The 21,686-nt window shown below is 38.1% G+C and overlaps 1 protein-coding gene across 1 annotated transcript; it reads left to right on the top strand.

The window, feature by feature from the left end:
* Positions 1-7,800: 7,800 nt before the first annotated feature.
* On the top strand, positions 7,801-20,357 carry LOC117414119 (coiled-coil domain-containing protein 71-like). Its single transcript, XM_034023844.3, has 2 exons — positions 7,801-8,052; positions 16,915-20,357. The coding sequence occupies exon 2, from the start codon at positions 16,971-16,973 to the stop codon at positions 18,099-18,101; it is 1,131 nt and encodes a 376-aa protein (XP_033879735.2). The 5' UTR covers positions 7,801-8,052; positions 16,915-16,970; the 3' UTR covers positions 18,102-20,357.
* Positions 20,358-21,686: the final 1,329 nt, after the last annotated feature.

Raw genomic sequence — 21,686 nt, 5'->3', positions numbered from 1 at the left:
TCTAGATCATTTTGAATGACCTTTGCTGCTGCAACAGTGTTTGCTACTCCTCCTATTTTTGTGTCATCTGCAAATTTCACAAGTTTGCTAACTATACCAGAATCTAAATCATTAATGTAGATTAGGAATAGCAGAGGACCAATACTGATCCCTGTGGTACACCACTGGCTACCTCGCTCCATTTTGAGGTTTCTCCTCTAATCAGTGCTTTCTGTTTTCTACATGTTAACCACTCCCTAATGCATGTGCATGCATTTCCTTGAATCCCTACTGCGTTCAGTTTGAGAATTAATCTTTTATGCAGGACTTTGTCAAAAGCTTTCTGGAAATCTAAATAAACCATGTCGTATGCTTTGCAATTATCCATTGTCGATGTTGCATCCTCAAAAAAAATCAAGCAGGTTAGTTAGACACGATCTCCCTTTCCTAAAACCAGACTCTCTCCCAGGATATTGTTACCATATAGGTAATTTTCCATTTTGGATCTTATTATAGTTTCCATAAGTTTACATATAATAGAAGTCAGGCTTATTAGTCTGTAGTTACCAGGTTCGGTTTTGTCTCCCTTTTTGTGGATCGGTATTACGTTTGAAATTTTCCAATCTGTCGGTACAGCCCCTGTGTCAAGAGACTGTTGATTAGCGGTTTGTAAATAACTTCTTTCATTTCTTTGAGTACTATTGGGAGGATCTCATCCAGCCCAGGCTGGATGAGATCCTCCCATTCAGCCTGGAGCTCAGGCTGGAGCTTATAGTCCCTTTAACACTTCTGCCTCTGTTGTGCTAAAGTTATTTAAAACTGGCTAGGAACAGGTTGACATGTGCGGCATGTTATCTGTGTCCTCCTTTGTAAAAACCTGTGAAAAGTAATCATTTAATATATTTGCTATTTTTTTTGTTCTTCAACTATGATTTTGCTATTTGTGTCTCTTAGACATTTAACCTCCTCTTTGAATGTTCTCTTGCTGTTATAATATTGGAAAAAACATTTTGGAATTGGTTTTAGCCCCCTTAGCAATGTTGATTTCTATCTCTCTCTTGGCCTTTCTAACTTCCTTTGATCGATCATATGATCGATGACTCATGCTCAGAGGGTCTCTCCTCAAGGCAAAATGTTTCTTGAAAATAAACCGGGAATCATGTGTCGTTGTTTCTGGACACACAGAAACATCCAGCATACACAAGGGAATATTTTGTCTTGAAACATGTTTCCTCGTGTATGCAGGGCTTAACATCTGAAAGCTTGCCCAGTGTTGCACAGCTGCTTAGACAAATCGGTGTTTATCTCTTTGAGTATGTTAATAGCCTTGTTTTATCTGTGGCTTTCATTTTGTATGCACTCCTTTCATCTCATTTCTATTATCTCGTCTCCCCATCTTCACACTCTCCTCAAAGCTATTCACTTCACTCCCTTTCTTCTCACTGTTTCTGGTCACAGGTGTTTCCTTAGCTATTAGGACCGTTTTTTGTTTTTTTTTAATGTTTCTTTTGACAACCCCTGAAGCCTGAACTTAATGATACATACTGTGCATGATCATTGCATTAAAGCAATTCAATATAGCAAACACTTGGGGTCAATTGCAACAAACAAAAAGCTGCAGATGATCCCCTGGTTAGTACTTCAGAATAATACTAGTACGCTCCAGATAATCCCCAGGTGCGTATTGAAAATGTTCCCAATTACAACGAAGTCCAGGTGATGACTGCTGCCCCCTAGACGTTCATGATCTATGGTACTAAATTAAACCATCAAACTCTTTAGATTAAGTAGAAGAGTTACCATACTAACTCAAGTTAAAATGAGAACCCTCATTAGAGCCACATTTTATGAAATGAAACCATTAATTAAAAAACGATAATGATACGCGTTTATTAGTCACTCCAAGGTCACTAAATTAAAATCATGGCGGTGGATATTGTCTTTAGCCAACATATCAATTGTTCCCGTAATTCGATAGGTGTAAAGATGGTTATGTTTTGTGTGCTCGAAGAGTACAGTCTGGCTGAATGACATCCAGATATTATCGCTGTTTACAAGATTAATTTGTTACATACAATGAACAGGTGTTTAATGTCCGGCTTTGAAAAAATGGAAAGTTGGCAACCCTACTACTTACAGAGCCTGCATTGACATTTATAAAACCAATTATTACCCATGTTTATTTGCTTACGTTTAAAGTTGCATTATGGCTGCCTTTAAAATAGCTTCAGTTACATTTTCAAGATTTTCTTTTACTGGTGTGTGAAAAGGACAGCGTCACTGGCAAAGCTGGCACTACTAGGAAGTGAGACTCAGACAAAGAAGCTGCAAATGTAAGCGCTAATGCGCATGTTTAATAACATCAATAATAAAACCACAAACAAAAAACCAGCGGCACGGCGGCCAAAGCAAACATTTAAACAAAACAAGACAAACACAGCACGACACCCCAGGAACACCAACATACACTCTACTCTCAGCTTCTTCAACAGTAACTCTCTCCCCAACACCATTCACACCCTTTTTACACCCTGTGACTGGCACCTAATTAATCACCTCGTATTCAATTCACGGCTCCAGCCACATTCCCACTTGTTTCTGCAGGGAGGAATTTAACCCCCTCCCTGCCAACCCAATATTCCCCACACACCTGTGCACCGGCAGGGCTTTCACCCTGCCACATGGTCCTGTACCTTTTTATGATATTTGCAATAATCAATGCAATTACTCCATTACTGTATATTTTTTGATAAGTCTGTGTTAAGGTACTTTAACCTGAGTTAGAGCTGCTCAGCAAGAAACGTAAATAACATAAAAAAAAAAATTACAAATGAGAGGAGGCCATTTGGCCCATCAATGATCAACCAGTTCCTAGTAGCTCATTGATCTCAGAACTTTGTCAAGTTGGGTCTTAAAGGATCAAAGTGATTCTGCCTCAACAACAAGTCTAGATCACCCAATCCCTGCCCTCAGTACTCTTGTGTGAAGAAAGGTCTCCTACCCTCTGTCCTAAGTCTATACGGTTTCTGTGCTGCATTTAAAGTATGCTTAATGTTCACTTTATCAACTCATTTTCAGATTCCAAAAGACACCCCTAATTCTTCTTTGTTCCAGGCTAAATAAATACAATTTCTCAACCTGCCTTCGTAGCTCATTCCTTTAAACCCTGGGATATGTCTCTCCAGGACCACAATGTTTTTGATTGTGTGGTGACCAGAACTGAACGCAGTGCAGTCTCACCAGTGCATTATATAACCTCATCATAACCTCCTTGGATTTGTACTCTACACTTCTGGCTATATACCCAAACATTCTGTTTGGCATTTTAATTGCTTCCCACATTGCGATTCTATTAGAACACCAAGGTCTTTTTCTAGCCGGGCCTGTTCTAGTTCTAATAATCGAATCACAATTCCTGCATGTGACACACCCACCTTCCTAATAAGATATATTACTACAAGAGATTACAAGACACAGGAAGAGTACCAGAAACCAGCAATATATCATCCCCAAATAAGGGATGTGTCTTTTATCAGTAATTTTCCACAAGCTTGCCTTTACAATGAATGTAATGAAATCCACAGACAAAGCACAGCAACATATAAAATAGAAAGACATATTAACAAAACAAAACCTTTTTCTTCTAACACTATTTAGAGTTGGCAGTGAAATGATTGTGTGACTGTTAGGAATATGTCTGGACTTGAGCCAGTAATCATAAATAAAAGCTTCCACTAGAATGGTTTTAGGAAAGGGAGATCGTGTCTAACTAACCTGCTTGATTTTTTTGAGGATGCAACATCGACAATGGATAATTGCAAAGCATACGACATGATTTCCATTACACAAGAGTAGATGTTAAAACTTCATGCTGATTTGAACTCTGCTCTCGCCAAGATAAGCACCAACTGAGTCGTAGCTTTACAGTAAACTAATGTGATCCATCTGTGTCTCCATCCATTTGCGTTTCTTTCCTTTTGATGATGTAGATATCCTTCTGCCTGGTGTTGATGGCTGAAGTGTAATGCTAGCTCCAGGGATCAGCTTATTTTGCCTCCCTGGTGCATCAGCACACACAACGGCTGCGATGCTGGCTCCGGGGATCAACCACAGTGCGGTCTCCCCAGCGCATCAGCATGACAACCGTCTGGATTGAGCTAAGTAGGGTACATCTCTGGGGTCTTCAAGTGGGCACCTTCCATCCTTGGTGTTTCGTCAACTAGCCCACGACACCTAGTTTATTTAGATTTCCAGAAAGCTTTTGACAAAGTCCTGCATAAAAAATTAATTCTCAAACTGAACGCAGTAGGGATTCAAGGAAATGCATGCACATGGATTAGGGAGTGGTTATCATGTAGAAAACAGAAAGTACTGATTAGAGGAGAAACCTCAAAATGGAGTGAGGTAACCAGTGGTGTACCACATGGATCAGTATTAGGTCCTCTGCTATTCCTAATCTACATTAATGATTTAGATTCTGGTATAGTAAGCAAACTTGTTAAATTTGCAGACGACACAAAAAAAGGAGGCAAAAAATGGCAAACACTGTTGCAGCAGCAAAGGTTATTCAAAATGATCTAGACAGCATTCAGAACTGGGCAGACACATGGCAAATGAAATTTAATAGAGAAAAGTTTAAAGTACTGCACGCAGGCAATAAATATGTGCATTATAAATATCATATGGGAGATACTGAAATTGAAGAAGGAATCTATGAAAAAGACCTAGGAGTTTATGTTGACTCAGAAATGTCTTCATCTAGACAATGTGGGGAAGCTATAAAAAAGGCCAACAAGATGCTCGGATATATTGTGAGAAGTGTTGAATTTAAATCAAGGGAAGTAATGTTAAAACTTTACAATGCATTAGTAAGACCTCACCTAGAATATTGTGTTCAGTTCTGGTCACCTCGTTACAAAAAGGATATTGCTGCTCTAGAAAGAGTGCAAAGAAGAGCAACCAGAATTATCCCGGGTTTAATAGGCATGTTGTATGCAGACAGGCTAAAAGAATTGAATCTATTCAGTCTTGAACAAAGAAGACTAAGCGGTGAACTGATTCAAGCATTCAAAATAGGAGGCATTTTTTTACACAGAGAATTGTGAGGGTCTGGAACCAACTCCCCAGTAATGTTGTTGAAGCTGACACCCTGGGATCCTTCAAGAAGCTGCTTGATGAGATTCTGGGATCAATAAGCTACTAACAACCAAATGAGCAAGATGGGCTGAATGACCTCCTCTCGTTTGTAAACTTTCTTGTATTCTTATGTTCTTATGACTATGCAAAATGGCGACTTCTATAGAAAATGACATGGTTTGGAATCCTGCTACAATCAATCGTTGTATTGATATGTACGCTGATGCATTGTTGTGGCATTTCAGGTTATTTGTGGTCCTACAAGCCTCAGCAGCTCCTCAAAAGTGTCTGGATCCATGTGAACAAAATTGCAATGACTTAAGCGTAGATCATTTAAAAGATGATGTTAAGCTCCTCTCCTCACGTTTAGGATCCACTCCCTTGCCCACACGGTTCTGTTTCTGTGCTTTCCCCATGTTTTACAAAGTTTTAGTGCAATTATAAGTGCAGCACCACTCAATGCAGTGCTCTCCCTTCATAACGTTGTAGTCGGGGGCCATAGTAAATTGACTGCCTTTAAATGAGAATACAAGTGCCAGTTAATTCACATTTTGTTGCATATGGGAGCCATGACCATACAGTTTATAACCCATTCCAATACAGAAAAGATGCATTAGGTTTTAAGATGTATCTTAACACCTATGTTTGTTAAGTTGCGTTTCCATTTTGCCACTGAGATTTGAAATCACTCCTTCAGTTCAACCAGCTGCAGATCAAGATCAAATCAATTTCAACTGGTACTGTGACAGACCCAGTTAGGATTGTGGGCTGGCTGAGCTCAATTGTCCAATATAAAGGAAGCAAGAGTGAGGTTTTAAGTCTCAGACTGAAGTTTTTTTAAAAAAAATTATACTGTCAGGGAAAGGAGGATTGTAAATTAATTTATATATAGCAGTTATATGAAATCTAGACAAGAAAGATTGCAATTCAGTGCTCCTGCGCACTTTTATTTTCTAACAAACAAAAGGTTTAAACAAAAATTCAAATCCAAAACCTATCCAAAAACAAACCAGCACCCAAGCTGTGGCTATCCTTGTGCAGTAACAGAGAGCCTACGCTGCTGCTCCCAGACCTCTCTCTTCACTAACTCTCCCTCTCAAACAAACCTTTCTTTGTTCTTTTTAAATGGTGTGGTGCCTTCTCCAGGCGACTAACTGAACTGCATGCCTAGCATTCTCGGGTGAATCAATCAGCGAATCACCGCCCCCCACACCCCCCTGAAAGACACCACACCAGACCAATTATCTTACTTACCAAGTGGCTATACAGAGGGCGGCCATCTTGGCTTCAGGCTGTTCCCCCACTCAAGCCAAGATGGCTGCCAGCCACAAACACACATATTTAAATGTGCTGGGCCTCTGCTCTGTCACAGGCTGCTTATCAGTTCTAGTCATCTGCCATAGACCTTTGTAACGCACGCTGGATCAGCCAAATTGTCTTTGTATTAGTAAGTGCCAGAACCATCTACTGGACTGTAGTGCCGTATATTACTGAATACAACTGAAATGCAATGACGGGCAGATGAAGCTTCTGAGAGAGAGCAGTGATTTGGATCTGATGCAGCATAATTATGAAAATCATTAACCGCGCCCCTGGCCCTGCTCGGCAGATCACTAGATGGCGCTGGCACTTACTTCCACACTTTGGCTTATCTAGCCTATGTTACGTGTATCTATAACAGGCAACTAGAACAGAAGAGCAACTGCAAATATTATAAAAGGGTTAGAACAAAAACCCCAAAACAACACATATATAATGAGAATGTGCGCAAAATAACTAGATACATATTGTAGTGATTATTTAACACATTATTATTTGTTTATTTAGCAGACACCTTTATCCAATTTACAGATTAGGGTATGTGAACTGTGCATCATTGACCAGGATTTGAACCAGGGACCTCCTGGTTGCAAGCCCTTTTCTTTAACCACTGGACCACATTGCCTCCTGTATGTACAACTACATGTTTGTAAATACAAATACAAATGTAGCCATGTAAAATGTAGCAATCACAGAAAAAAACAGAAACACAAAAATAACTGAAAATGTGTAAAATTTAAATAGATCACTGAAAAGACATTCAAGCAATTATTATTATTATTATTATTATTATTATTATTATTATTATTATTATTATTATTATTATTATTTGGCTAACACTGCTATTAAACATTTTGACCAAAAAACAAAAAAACAAAAAAAAACATTTTAATCACTTCCTGTTACCACCTCCCCCTCCTCCTCCTCCTCCTCCTCCTCCTCCTCCTCCTCCAGTGGCTTCTTGTTTTGCTCCTCCCCTTCCTGTGCCCTCCTCCCCCTTGACTTATTCCCACTCTTTGTGTCAATCAGGCTTTATCCCCTCCTATTTGGTTAGCCGAACCCACCTTGGGCGGATCACCCACTAAACCACCTCCCTTTACTCCCACCTCTTGATCACCTCCTTGCCAATGATTTGATATCCCACACACATTCCCCGCCCCAAAATGCAACGTATTGTTTCAAACCCCTCCATCTCCATATATTATTGACATTGACCACGCCTTTTTGGGGGGTCTGTCTCCACTGGAGACAAAGGAGGTGGGGAAAGGGGTGGGGCATACTGGAGACTCTCCGGTACGCCCCACCCCTTTTTTTTTTTTTTTTTTTTGTTATAGACAAAGCCTGCCCCCTTCTTTGCCTGTTATCTTGATCTGAAACTCCCTATGCTATGTGGTGGCAGCCATTTTAATTTGGTCACTGTCTCTCTCAGCGAGACGCCAACCAGTGCAAAAAAAAAGAGCCTGACAACAGGAACTGGAACCCCGCTTCCCCTTTCTCAGCCCCGCTGTCTTTGGCATTGTGTGTCGCTGTCTTGAAGACAGAGCGAACCTGATGGTACGTCGTCTCTGTGTTTTATTGTACTGTCTGTGGAGCTTGGATTCACCACCCCTATTGAAGGTAATACAAACTATTTTCTGTTTTTCTTTTGCGGTCATTGTTATGTTGTTTTTGAAATGCCTGTTTTAGTTTTCGGTCTGCGACACACTATCATAGTAATCTCTGAATCACATGCTCCGTGTCTTTTGTAAACCATGTAATGTTTGTTGTGAGAACACTGTAGGTTTGTTCGAAAAATTTAAAGAGACGCGAACCTTTTAAATTTTTCTCTTTTTCTTCATTAAAATATTACAGTTCATGTTTGCCGTTTACACGATGTATATCTCCAAATGTACGACACATTTATTTAACAAGCAAATAGTTTTCATTGATGCTAGCTAACGGTATTGTCTTTTATAAAACGTATTTGCTGTACATTTTTCGTACGTTAATGGAAGTTCTGAAAGTATTTGGTAGTTGCTGAGTAGCTTTTTAAATTTTAAAGCCAGTGTCATAATAAGAAAACGTCTAAAAATGTTGGGTAACTTTATTTTTTGCCGTGTGGGTTACCGTATATATTGTAAGAGGCACTGCCTTACTTTTCTCCAGTACAGCAAGCATACCGCTACATTACCGTATCGTAAAGTAGTTCAGCAGTGAACGTTAATTATATGTTATAGAGTTTATGCCAATTTTTGACGATGCTAAAGGTATTCTGTTTTTTAAAAATGTTTTTTCTAATTCTCAAACATTTGAGACAAACTAGTAACCAACGTATTTTGATGACTTCCATTGTTGGCGTACAGTATAGTTCTCAAATAACGAATTGCCTTTAAAAAGTATGCTACTAATTATACTTACTGATAGTATACCATTGTTTTACAATTTTACGTGTTTAGTTTTCAAACTCTTCAAGTTACACCTTACCTAGCTTAACCTTGATGTCATTTGCTTGAGCTACTGAAATATAATTTTGTCCATGGAACTGGGTCCATTATATTTAATATTCACAAAAGTAATTTTTTTTTGTTTCAATGTGAATTGAAGACCATGCCTACTGGCAGTCTGGTAGTTAATGGGTTATTGGCCTGTGTTTATGTATTCATTAGTTTTACCAATTGGGATGAAATGTATTTATTTTTTTTTTTTTCAGGGACGTCCTTTTTAAAAATTAGTTTTCCAAGGAGAAGCCACTATGTTTAAATATTCTAGCGAATGCAATTCCGTTTTTCTTTGTCTGTTTTAGAGAGTATCTTTTATGGAAGCTGTTTTAACTGAAAGGGCACTAGTGCTAAATAAGGGGTTGGCGCCTGAATTTATATAGTTTAGCACCACATGGTTCACACAGGATGTGCAAGTTCCCTTAAATGTACAGATGAATTCCTGAGCAGCAGCTGAACTGCAGCCACCAGCTGTTTTGCCCCTGCATACGACAGAATTGCTGACTGCATGTAGGGTCATTTTACGGAATTGCACAAACTAGTTTTTGAATCAGAATTCATGTTTCTGCTTGACAATCTACCTAACTTTTTTTGTTTTGTTTGTTTGTTCTTTTGGGATAGTTTTCGTAAATTATTTGATTTTAATTAGCAAATAAAAAACACAAAAACAGCAACAAGTCGAACTAAAACAAATTAATTATAATAATTGAACTCTAGCAGTTTGCCCACTGCAGCAGAAGTTCAAGCTATTTTCATCCCAGGACGAGATCTGTTGATTTTTTTTTTCGAAGGGTTTCGTTTATTTCTGGAGATTGTACAACACTGGTAGTTGGCCTGAGATTTGTTGTTTTTCGTTCTTTTGAACGGAGCTGGGTTATCGCCACAGTGAAGACTAATTGCAGTGTAACATGGTGAGGTCTTGGGTGCTGGGTTTTTAGATTGTCTCAATCTGGGGATAGGGCTATGTAGAGGCACCTGTTTGTAGGTTTGGTGTAAACTGATATTAAATGGCTTCTCTGAAATTGCCATTCAATATTATATTGCTGGGACAAATATCTGAATGTTCGAACGAACATTTCTGGACATGTCGGGGCTCTACGTTTTAGATTAACTACTGGCCCTTTGGGCCACTGAGCTAGTGTTTTTATTGGCCCGGGGTACAGTTTTATCTGGCCCAATGTGTTTTTAATTCCCGTATGTTTTGTGTACAGTAACTGAAGAGAGCCTATTAGAGATGTGCTTTTGGTACATTTTTATGAACGTTTAAACGCTTTGCAGTGTCGGCGTTTAAACTTTATCTGCATACACACACACTCTCTTTATATTACATTCTGATACTGAAAGCACTGCTTAGTATTTTCTAAGTAAATAAACCCTAAAGCAAATAACGTTTTAATATCGCAAAGACTTAACTACAAAGTTAAAAAAAAAAAAAACATACATATTGAAATGTTTATATTTATGTTTGTAATTAAAGTTGCCAGTGGAGACAGAACTATTATAAGTAACTTTGCCCAAATGATTACAAAAAAATAAATAAAAAGATGAACATCACCCACTGTACAGCGCTAATGCAAAATGGCTACAGGAAAGCGAGTTGCACTTACAGTTGAAAAAAAGTTGGAACTACTTTCACTTCTGGAAAAGGTAATTACCAGGGATAAAATAACACACTATTTTGGAATTGTAAAGAGCACTGTGACTGATATTAAAAAGTCTGCCACAGAGATTTAAAAGTTTGCGGTCTTTGATAGTAGCAGTGGGATTTTTGAGATCTATTGCTCGAGTACTTCAGCATTACAATTTCTGAGTACTCTAATCACATACCACTCTCCCCTACATACTGTACTAGTGTACATAAACCTCCCAAACATTGCCACAAGTCCTATTTTAAATGCCAAACTGACACACGATCAAGTAATATATGAAGTAATTTAATATAATGTTTGCTGCCTTGTGCAGTTAATTGTATATGGTCAAGTATTACTAAATGTAAAGTATTCAAATGTATGTATCCACACAACTTTACGTTAAATTGTAATAAGAGATGCCTGGCCTACCTGTTTGAAGTGTGTCTCAGGGGTCCTTTACTTTAGTGCAGTAGTTCCAACATACAAATAAAAACTGTTCTAAACAGAAACGGTTGTTCGGTCCAAAAGCTTACAGAACAATTTCAAGTGAAAAAGCCTTCCACCTATGGAAAGATTGGGGAATGGGATCCATGAGTCTGTGGTAATTGCAACTTCTTCTCCCTTTTCAAAGTTTTGCTATTTTATCCCTAGTAATTACCGTAATAAAAAGCAAACACCCATAACAACATTTGCTAAAGATTTGGCCGAACAGGGCGTGATCACGTTATCCCCTATGAGGACAGTCCGTGTGAATCAGATTATCCCAATACTGTGCCGACACAACACAATAACAGCAAGGCTGGAAAAACTGCTGCAACTGTTCATTTAGTAAACAAAATGAAATCAAAACACTGCTCACAGAGCAAAACAAAAAGGGTAAACCAAAACAAGTCGCCCTGCCACAATACGTTGTTGCATTATTTCAGCTATTTTACATGCACACGTTGGTGTGCTTGTCAGAAAATGAAAATACTGTATTCAAAATTTGAAAATGTCATTTTTTCATAAAGAAAACTGCAACCGAGTTGTTGCCATATGATCATAGCAACGCTAAAAGGTTAACTGAATTATAGTAATCCTAATAATGAACACTATAAAAACACAAATAATAAAAATAACAATCCTTCTCGGTTCATTGTTGCTTGTGTAGCCTCTCCCAAGTCAGCACCAATCTTCCTGCTGATACCAGAGAGTCCTGGAAAGATTGTGAATGTCATTGTGACCTGAACACAGTATCCCAAATCTAAAAGTTTCACGATTCAACCCCGTTGTCCCGCTTCCTTGCGGCGGATCAGGGCGTGCATCTGTGCATCTTTTTTTGCTGCAATCACAGCAGAGGAACCTGTTACGTTGCTAACTATGAGACTGGATATAATGCAAACAAAATGTTGAATTCACAACAAAAAAAAAAGCTGTTTTTATCTTAGTCTAGGAAACTGATGGCAGACAAGCCAGAACATGACATTTTTTCACGGTCGTGAAAGCCTGTTTAAAAAATGGCAAGTGAAAAAAAGCTCCGTTTTGATATTTGGGATTAATCATAATTTTAAAAACAGGATCAATACAGCTGCTCGTGACCCTCTATTTACCGATTTTAGACCGCAAGATGTAAACAGAGCAGATTAGGATGCGCACGCATAGAGATCTCTGCTGTAAACCACAGATTCTGCTTCAGATTTGGGAAGCAAGTCAGAATCGGGATACAGATGCAGGTAATCAGAAATGCCTCATGCTTTTCAACACCGGCCCAACTACAACAGAAATGTATTTTGATCAGTGTTTTTTTATAATTTTTATTGATTTATTTTTATTCCCCCCATTCTGTGGATTGTAATAAAATGAGAACCAAAACGGTAGGCTTCTTTTCTACTGCACAGTATAGTTATAATACGCAAATGTTTTACAGCAAGTGGCTATACAAGTTAATGTTACTTTATATACAGAAGTGTTTTTACTAGTACAAATGCAAAATGGTATTTTTGTGTGACCTGTTAAAAAAACAAATGTATAAATTGCTGTCCAGCACACAATATAATACTACTTTATTCTTTGTATTCATTTTCTGAAGTAAACGATATTTGTTCATTAACATTTTATAATTATAGAACAGTTTTAAATATAAGCCCTATGCCTTGTTCTAGTAGTTTACAATAGCTTACCTGCAGTATCTATTATTATCGGTATCGGCCGATATGGGAAGATAATCATCGGCTTACGGTGTCGGCCAAGAAAATCTGGATCGGTGCACCCCTAATATGAACAGAATTTAGATATTTTATTTAACATCATGTTATCCAAGTAACTACGAAATAATATCGCAAGTGTCTACAGGAAGCCATAATAGAACTCCAGTATTTCATGTTAGATTTTGAAATGTCACATTTTTCAATTTCAGTTTTTTCAATTTCAGTATATAGAAAACTACAAAGCGGTATGTAATTCAATATGTTAACGTAACATTATTCAGCGGGTTTCATTTGACTTTATGAAGCAAAATTAGTTCATTCTATAGGGCGACACAAAACATAGCCGTAATGCCCCCTATATAATCTACTAAATAAAAAGGATTCTCCCCTAGCTCCTTTAACCCTTTGTGGTCCTATGTCGGACCTGGTCCGACATTGCAATTATTCCTATCCGGTCCAATGTCGGACCCTGTCCGACATCATCAAAAAGACGCAAAAAACTTGTTTCTTCTGTCGTTTTTTCTCTGGAAAAAGCTGAGAAAACCATTCAATGGCAGAGTGGGAGCGACAGGAGCCGAGACAAGACGAAAAAAAAAGGGCGTATCTCATGAATAGTCATACTTGCCCCTGGCATCAGATAACGATGGCCATAAGGAAACAAGCTGGCTGCAACTGCATCAGCGCGCAGAGAATATCACGGACATTTGCAGAGCTTTTTTCAGATGTTATAGTAATAAAATAATGACTTGGATCGCATTATTGAGGAGTTTGGTGATAAAACGAGTGATCAGGAGATGATTGATTGATCGGTATGTACGACTATTATTATTTATTTATTAGCATACGTGAAAGCTATAGTGAACGAAAGGGTGGGGTGGGGCTGGAGATGCCTAATGAGTGCTTTGTTGATATGCAGGGCCTTTTAAACCCGTTTGACTGTGGGAAAAAAAATACTTTTAAACAGCGCGTCTAAAATTAAGTGCGCGTGGGAAAATAAATTGGACCCGACGCGCCTGACACGCACTTAATAAATGGACTGCAAAGGGTTAAAATTCCCTGCTATTTGAAATCTTAACTACATCCCTGCCTATTCTTACTTTTAATACAGTGTTACATATAATGGCTTTGATTTACATTTCGCAAACAAACAAATATTCGCATACTTGTCTGAATGTTCAGCTGATATCCGTACATTAAAGTACCATGTTTGTCCTGCCACTACAATATTGTTGATCCCCTTACCTTGTTATGTTTGAAATCGTTGTTAGTGGCTCTATTTCATACATACTGATCATTAAGATGCTTTGACTGAGTTCAGGAGCTGCTCTTCAGTTATAGTGGCCTGCCATAGACATGGTGTTCACTAATCTAATGAGTGTCCAATGCGAAGGCAATAAGAAGTGGGCTTTAAAACTCAGAACAAAAAAACAGAAGCAGAACTGTGAATACTATATTGTGCTGTCAGGGAAAGTGTGGAGGTTGGCTGGGATTTGCTTTCTTAATAGCAATTAAATATGATGCATATAGATTCTTTGACTTTTGTGTAATGTCTGATTTATGTATTGGATTGTAGGCTGCAGTTTGATACTGGGAACAAGACGAGATTTACGTTTTTCAGACTGGTTTCATGGTGCAGATGGAAATGTGGCTTTTGTAAATTTGGCATTATGCTTGACTTTACAAGTTGCTGCAAAACGTTGAAATGTGTAGGTGTTTGTAATGTTGATCTGTTGAGTGTATTAACACTAGAACTGCTGCGGTTATACTCGTACCTAAAACTGCTGCAGGCAGTCATTGAAACGGGTGTTGTAGCCTACATAAAAAAATTTAAAAAACTGTAAAAACAAAAGTAGTTTTCAATTTAAAACAAACTTGTGCATGTGCAGCACTGAATCCAGGTTGATACTGCAGCCTGCTGCTTTTGAAGTTTTCTGATCGAAATGTTTCTGCCGAAGCGCTTTGGCTAGCTTCAGGATGAAATCTCTCTTACTGATGTTTTCCCGGTGCATTCCTTGCACAAAACAAAGTAAGTGATGGCTGCCAGGCCCAGTAGAGATAACAGGCTTGTATATAAAAATAAATATTGTAGGTTATATTCAAAATAAAAAACATGTATTGTAAAAGGCAGTCAAAATGACGGCTTTGGGGTTCTAGGTGGGCGGGATTATAACTTCCTTATTTTCGTGATCCTGCCTTTCAAATGCCGTCGGGGTAGACCTCTACAGTAAAGAGGTTAAAATTGTGAACGTCAAACTAGAACTAGAAAATTGTGCAAGTCAAACTAGAACTGGTGAAATTGCTTTTGTGGTGGATACATTTAACTTTGAAAACTATAATAAAAAAAACGCAGGATTCTGTCCACCTTCTGGAATAGTTGTTCTCAAGTCACAAATTGCAGTGGACACACTCCTTTGTTGGCAGGAGCTCTCCCTCTCTACCTAATTCCTGTACAAGTAGGCGGGTTTGTAAACCTCTTGTTCCAATCTCGCTTTTTACTGTTTATTGACCTTGTGAAAATTCAGACCGGACTGAGCCTGTGTGTTCCCTACAACTACTCTACAACTCTCGCTCTCACCCAGTTTTTAACTTTTCCTACATACCTTTAAAACCTCTAAGTCCATGCTGAGCAACTGAATGGAAAATGCTTTGAACCAATAAACATGCACAATTTCACAAATAGTAGTTCCTCAATTGTTGCAGATTCCTCCCCCCCTCCTTAACTCAGTAAAATAAAATCAGTTTGAATCCTAAGTTGCAGTTTCATCACAATATTTAGTGGCACTGGGTTTTCTCTCTTGCAAGACAGCCTTTCTCTTGGCAGCTAAAAGATAATTTTGCTTCCGTAGGGTAACATGTTTTGGGGATGATTTCCCGCCCCCCCGCCCCCATGGTAACTGATATTTTATATTTTAATGGGTCTAGGGTTTCTTTCAGGTTCATGTGGTACACTTGAGGAATGGCACCAGTCTGTTCAGAAAATAGGCAGGCATCCCTGATATTATCAGTGCACTTTGTCGCGCTCAATTATGGGCTTTATTCAAGAATGCTATAGGCTGCCCGGTCTTCCACTATGACGTGCGAGGCATTGAAGACTCGACTCGGTGACTAATCTTTAGGAAACATGGTGTTTCTCTACAGTCTTCAAGAACAAAATCCTAAGTAAGATCAATGAAGATAATACATAGTAAAGAGAATTCATGGAAAGAATTGTCAATTTGTTTTAGGGCTTTAATGAAAGGTACATTTTGACCTTCGAAGGTTCGGAACACATTACCGAAGGAAGGTTTGAACCTTCCCTGGTACTAATTTGCATAATTTACTGGTGATGTCACCCATAGCTACTAGTTTTATATTTGATTGAAAATCCTATTTTACAGGTAAGCCATATACATGGAATAAAACATCCACATGTAGTTTAAAAATACATTATATAGAACAATACGACAGAACCTCATTGCGACCAGTTTAAAAGAACTGCAGCTGACTTAGGTGAAACAAAGCTTTATTTAAGTCACCATACAGAGTCCTACTTAACGATTTGGTAATGGATTTTAACACCCATTGTGTTTTAGTAATATACATTTATACAGATCCAAAGATTGAATTTTGCATGCGAGTGACATTTCTTGTGTGATTTTTGTAGTATTCAAACTGTTTCTGTTCAGAGAAAAAAGAAAAAGAAACAGTGCGTGAATGCCGCCTGACGAACCTTCAAAGATTTAGAACTGTCTTCGAATTCCTGGCTAGCGAACCAACGTTTGAACACAGCCCTAATTTGTTTACAAGAAATCTCACGTAGTTGTTTGAGTCAGAAAAGAGCCCGAGTTGTAAATTGTGACGTGCTGCATTGCTTTGAGGCCATTCCTTTTGGGTTGTGTCCTTCTTAAGACTGACTTCCTGCTGTGTGTTAGTGGGTAAAGTGCTTTCTTTAGACCTGTAAAGGCCAAAATGCTTTTCAAAAGCTGGTAAGTTTCAATGGTCTAGGTACAATTTTATAACCCAAAAGGATTTCCGCTATAATGAACACATTTCAAGAAATTGTAATTAACTGTAAATGCTCTGTATAACACTTCTCTGAGCAAAATGCATTTTCATAGTTTTTCTGAAATGTGGCAATTTTTTTTTTTTTTAAATTCAAATTGGCCTTCAACATCTTACTAATTCTCTTTTTTTCTTTGCTTTCAGGGCTCATCTTGAAGACCGTTTGAGGATTTTCTGTTGCTCATTCATTGACTAATGCCATGAATTGTGAAGAAGAGAGTGCAGAGAAGAAGGCAGTCCATTCCTGGTCCAGAATCTCCTCGGCTGGACAAACTGCATTAGTGGAAGCCTTGAGAGTGTTCAGCCCCATGTCAAAGGACCTTCTTGACACTGAGACACAACTGGTATCTTTCCTTGAGAGTCTTAAGGAAGAAGGGCACAAGGCCACCGTTCTGAGAAGCAAAGACGTTTACGGGTACGAATCCTGTATGGCAGAAACTCCATCGGCAGAAATGGCTTTGAAATCTGCGGGCACGTGTGCTAAAGTCAAAGTGGTAAAGAAACGATCTAGAAAAGCTGCATCCAAGAAAAAGGAAATCAAATATACTTTAAGTGCCGCTTCTCAAATAATCTTCAAAAGACAACCAAAAATCCTGTTGAGAAATCTTTCGCAGGAGTCGCTAAGGCACACAATGGCGGTCCTGTCGAAACCTTCATCCTCCACTGCACTCTTGGGGAACAGTAATGGAAACCAGCCGTGCTTGACATTAACAAAACTAACTGCACCTTCAGGGAGTCCAACAGCCAGGCTACAAATCCATTCAGACTTTAGGTCCCTTGGGATTTCTATGTCAAATTCTCTCAGAACGCCAAAACTGTCAATAACACAGGTGCAGCCTTTGGAGAATGCAAGTAAAATGACGAAAGGAGTTGCTTCCTGTCCAGTAAAAATGTCTGTGTCGCTGATTGGTGGCTCAGCACCCATGTGCCAAAATGGCAGAGTTTTGAGAGAAAGCAACAACTGCAAAACCTCTTCCATTAGGATCAGCAGAACCACCAGTGTGGAACCTGATAAGCTTTCTACAGACTGGACCGGAGTGGCTTCCATGAAAGTGTTGAACATCCAGCAAGAGGTTCGTGTGAGGAAACGGAAGAGGCTAGGAGAAACTGAGGAGATGCAACCGAGGAAGAAAACCTCCGCAAATTCAACCCTGGCCGATGAGGGTCGGGAGGAATCTGAGATAAGGGAGAACTACCTGAGGTCGAAGGTTATCAAGGTGGACGATACTACTTCCGATGAAGAAGTGAGACGGAAAGCCCAAAAGATCCTAAGAGTGAATCTTTCACCGGTGATAGAAATAAGACCTCTGTTGGCTTATCCTAGCCTCTGAAATCTAACTCTTTTAATAGAAACCTTTTGCATGTAATAAAAGATTCTGGCAGTCAAGGTTTTTACAAATGGTGTTGGATAAAAATGGGGTATGTGGCTTTGTGTTTAAGGAAGGTTTTCTGGTGTAGCTTTGCTAATCTGGTAGTATTTATTCCTGAGGGTTAAGGCTGCCTAAACCTATTGAAATACTACACCAGATTCAGAACAATGAGAAATAGGGGTGCATTCTATCCTGCAATTGTTTTGTATCCTCCCCCCACCTGGGTGGAAAGGGGGGATCGTCCTGGATATCTTTTTGTTTATTTTTGTACATGCCTCTTAAATATGGTGCAATGTAAACATATGTACAACAGTTATGGAAACAAATTGTAATAATACTGCACTGTGACTTTTCGTATTCAGTTTTTTATTTTGATTATTTAATTTTACATTGTCAAGAAAAAAAAAAAGAAAAAAAATCTAATAGATAAGCCATGTCATTATTTTTTACTATGCAGTATAAGTGTTGTCTATTAATGGGGAGCAATTTATTTGTGTTTCAGGATGACTTTTCTAATGTAATAACAAACTAAAACCCTATTTTATGTATTTGCAATGTAGGCATAATCTGTTAAGGTGCCATTCACTCTGGTGTAAATCCATACTGACCATCAGTTAACCTGTGCCTGAAACATTGTGGTTTGCGCAAGGCCATGCTAGCTGTGGCCTGTGCTTCTATCCATTGCCTTTAAGTGGGAGGGCAGGTGGAGAGAATACTGGAAATGAGGTTTGATATCTTCTTGGAAATACCGTAGTCGGAGAGAACAGCATTTATTTACTTTGCATAAAAAAAAAAAAAAAAATTTAAATACAGTATATGTTTAAATGCATTTTAATTTGAGAATCTGGTTAAATATGCTCCATGTTAAAGTTTAATAATAATAATCTTGTTGACAGCTGGATATATCGCCGTGTTTAATTTCATTCTGAAATATATCGTCATTTATGCACTTTTTTTCTTCCCATTGAAAACTGTTTATTAATCATACTGTGGTGAGGCAAGATATGATTACAGACTGTTGCTTTATTAGTTTTACTGGCCAATACTGTTGCCATGTATGGAGCACCGATTTGAAATTCTGCACCCAAAGCAAGAGACCAGAAGAAAAGCTTTGCTCCTGGGGACTTGGGTGTTATTTTCATGGCTAGATGTTTTTTGTGAATTAAATCTTCCTGCAGAAAAAGGCATTTACTGTACAAACCACAAAAAACATTACCTGCAGCTAACTATTTTGTAAAAATGAACTTTTTTTTTGTAAATATCCAAAGACCACTAAATTATTTTATTTCTCTTGATGGGAGGGGTGCATTTTTCACTTAAATATATTTTCCACTTTTTATTTATATTTTCAAACGAAAGGTGAGTATTACAAAAACAAATATTTTTTCAATAGAGTCAAATCCGTCCTTATTTGTAGTTGCTGAAAAAGAAACGTTTATTTTCTTTTTGTAGGACTTTTCACAGCTTGTCAACTATTCAGTGCAATAAAAAGTTCTCTCGTATTGACGAACACGCAAAGTGTGTTTTTTCTAATTTAAATTTTTTGCTTTGTTTGGCCGCTGTATAAATGATATTTGGCCATTCAAGTATAAAGATTGCATTTACTTTGAATCGCATATATTATAAGGTCCCTATTGTCTCATGTTTTCAGCTGCCCTTGCATACCCTATTTGACCGCTGTTAAGTTCCTGTATCTTTTGGAACATACCCTTCTGAGTAATGTACAGACCAGTACAGTACTGGCAGGTACTGTAGTCACTGGACCGTACTGAAGCCCTAATGAGAGTACCACCAGCATTTTTGGCTGAAAGGGTCCTTTTTTACATCCAAAGCAATAGCTTGCATTTAAATGTGTGTGTGTGTGTGTGAAACTGAATAGTTGACTTCAGAGTGCCACAAGCTGTAAAATCTCTACAACGTTGCACTTTTCTGATGCTCGAGTCTTTTGAAGAAAACAAGAAAAAGATGAGCATTTGGCTCACAAGTTTGTACTTGACTCTTGGCATTGTGTATTTTTTATTAACAATTTTGCTTACAAGAACTTATGAATACCATAAATAGGTAAAGTGTTTTCAGACATGTTCATTTGTGTTCTCCCAACTTGTTCTTTATACAAGTGATGGTTTGTGAAAGTGTTCCAAGGCTTTGCTGTCAGTGTTGTATATTTGGTTTATTGTTCAGAAATTGTGAAAATAAACTTGTTTAAGAAAAACAGAACGATTGTCTTGTGTTTTTTTGTTTTATATATTTTTTTTAAGAATGTTTCTAAAATGTGTGGAACTTCCTCTACTGTCATCTTCCTGTATCTCTTAATCTGTCACACTTCTTTCAAACAAATAGTTTTTTAAAGGCCTGCTTCTATGATCTACTAACTAACAAACAGTTTTTGTACTGCACATGACGTGATGTGGTGCGTGCTAACCGATACTTTCAAACGATCATCTTATCGCTGAAAATCTTTTGGTTCTTTCCTAGTGTTTTGTTTTTAATGTTGATCAGTCATATTTTTCAAATACAATGTAATAGATAAACTACTGTGTCTTGGCATATCTGTGGTGAAGGTGCTGTGTGTGTTCTGATTGCAGATGGACCATTGGATTAAGTCTGAAACCACAAAGTGATGCGGTACCAGGAACCAGAGGCAACTTCATCTGTACTTTGGCATCATATTTGAAATCTCTGCAGCTCTTAATACAACACAGTTCTGTACTGGCTTTGTTGTGTCATCTTAACGAGATCTCTAGCATTGCGAGAGTCGTGCAACATTTTTTCGAATAAATAAAGGCAGTTTAATCCTATTAGATGCTATAGTCGGGGGGGCCCCCACCGTCACCCCAAATAAAACGTGTTTCTTTCAAAAAGCTTTTTATAATCTTACAGTAGCCCCTCCCGAAACTGGCTTGGTTTGTCTGACATAAGGAGGTGTTGGGTTTAAAAAAATATATATATACAGTATATACAATAAAATCTCGCACACATAAATTTATAGTGCTCCATGTGTTTTAAATGTATAAATCATTGTGCTGAAATAAAAACTCGTGTTTTTGAATAGGCTACACGTTACATTCTGAAAAAAAATATAACTTTGTACCATATGCCTTTACAGTAGTCAAATCAAATGCTTTCTTTTAACTAACCTGTAGGCTACTGGTAACACAATAAATCATGCTGCTGCATTGTACACATGTGAATAAAAGGTTATTTTAGCGTTTAATATTATTGACTTGGCCTACTTAGTAGCCTAGTCAATTAACACAAAATAGCTCATGGTGCCGCATTGACAAGTTATGATACAGGAGAACAATTCTGGTTAATATAAATTAAGGGATCAGCAACAAATTTTGCATTATACCACTAATTCGTATTATCATGAGTAGCGTATAAGCCAAATGTATACCGTCAGTTTTTATTTAAGTTAGTCAGTGGTGCAGTGCTAAATTGTGCACAATTACAAACCACCTGCATATTAATAGAATATGTGTGTTTCCTCTTCCTATACAGATGTTCAGAATGAGCTGGAGGAATTAGTGGCACGTGTGTGCAGTC

This window comes from Acipenser ruthenus, chromosome 25 (genome assembly GCF_902713425.1).
Source record: "Acipenser ruthenus chromosome 25, fAciRut3.2 maternal haplotype, whole genome shotgun sequence".
NCBI lineage: Eukaryota > Metazoa > Chordata > Actinopteri > Acipenseriformes > Acipenseridae > Acipenser > Acipenser ruthenus.
The sequence above is the reverse complement of the archived record's forward strand: the minus strand, read 5'-3'. Positions and strand labels throughout refer to the sequence as shown.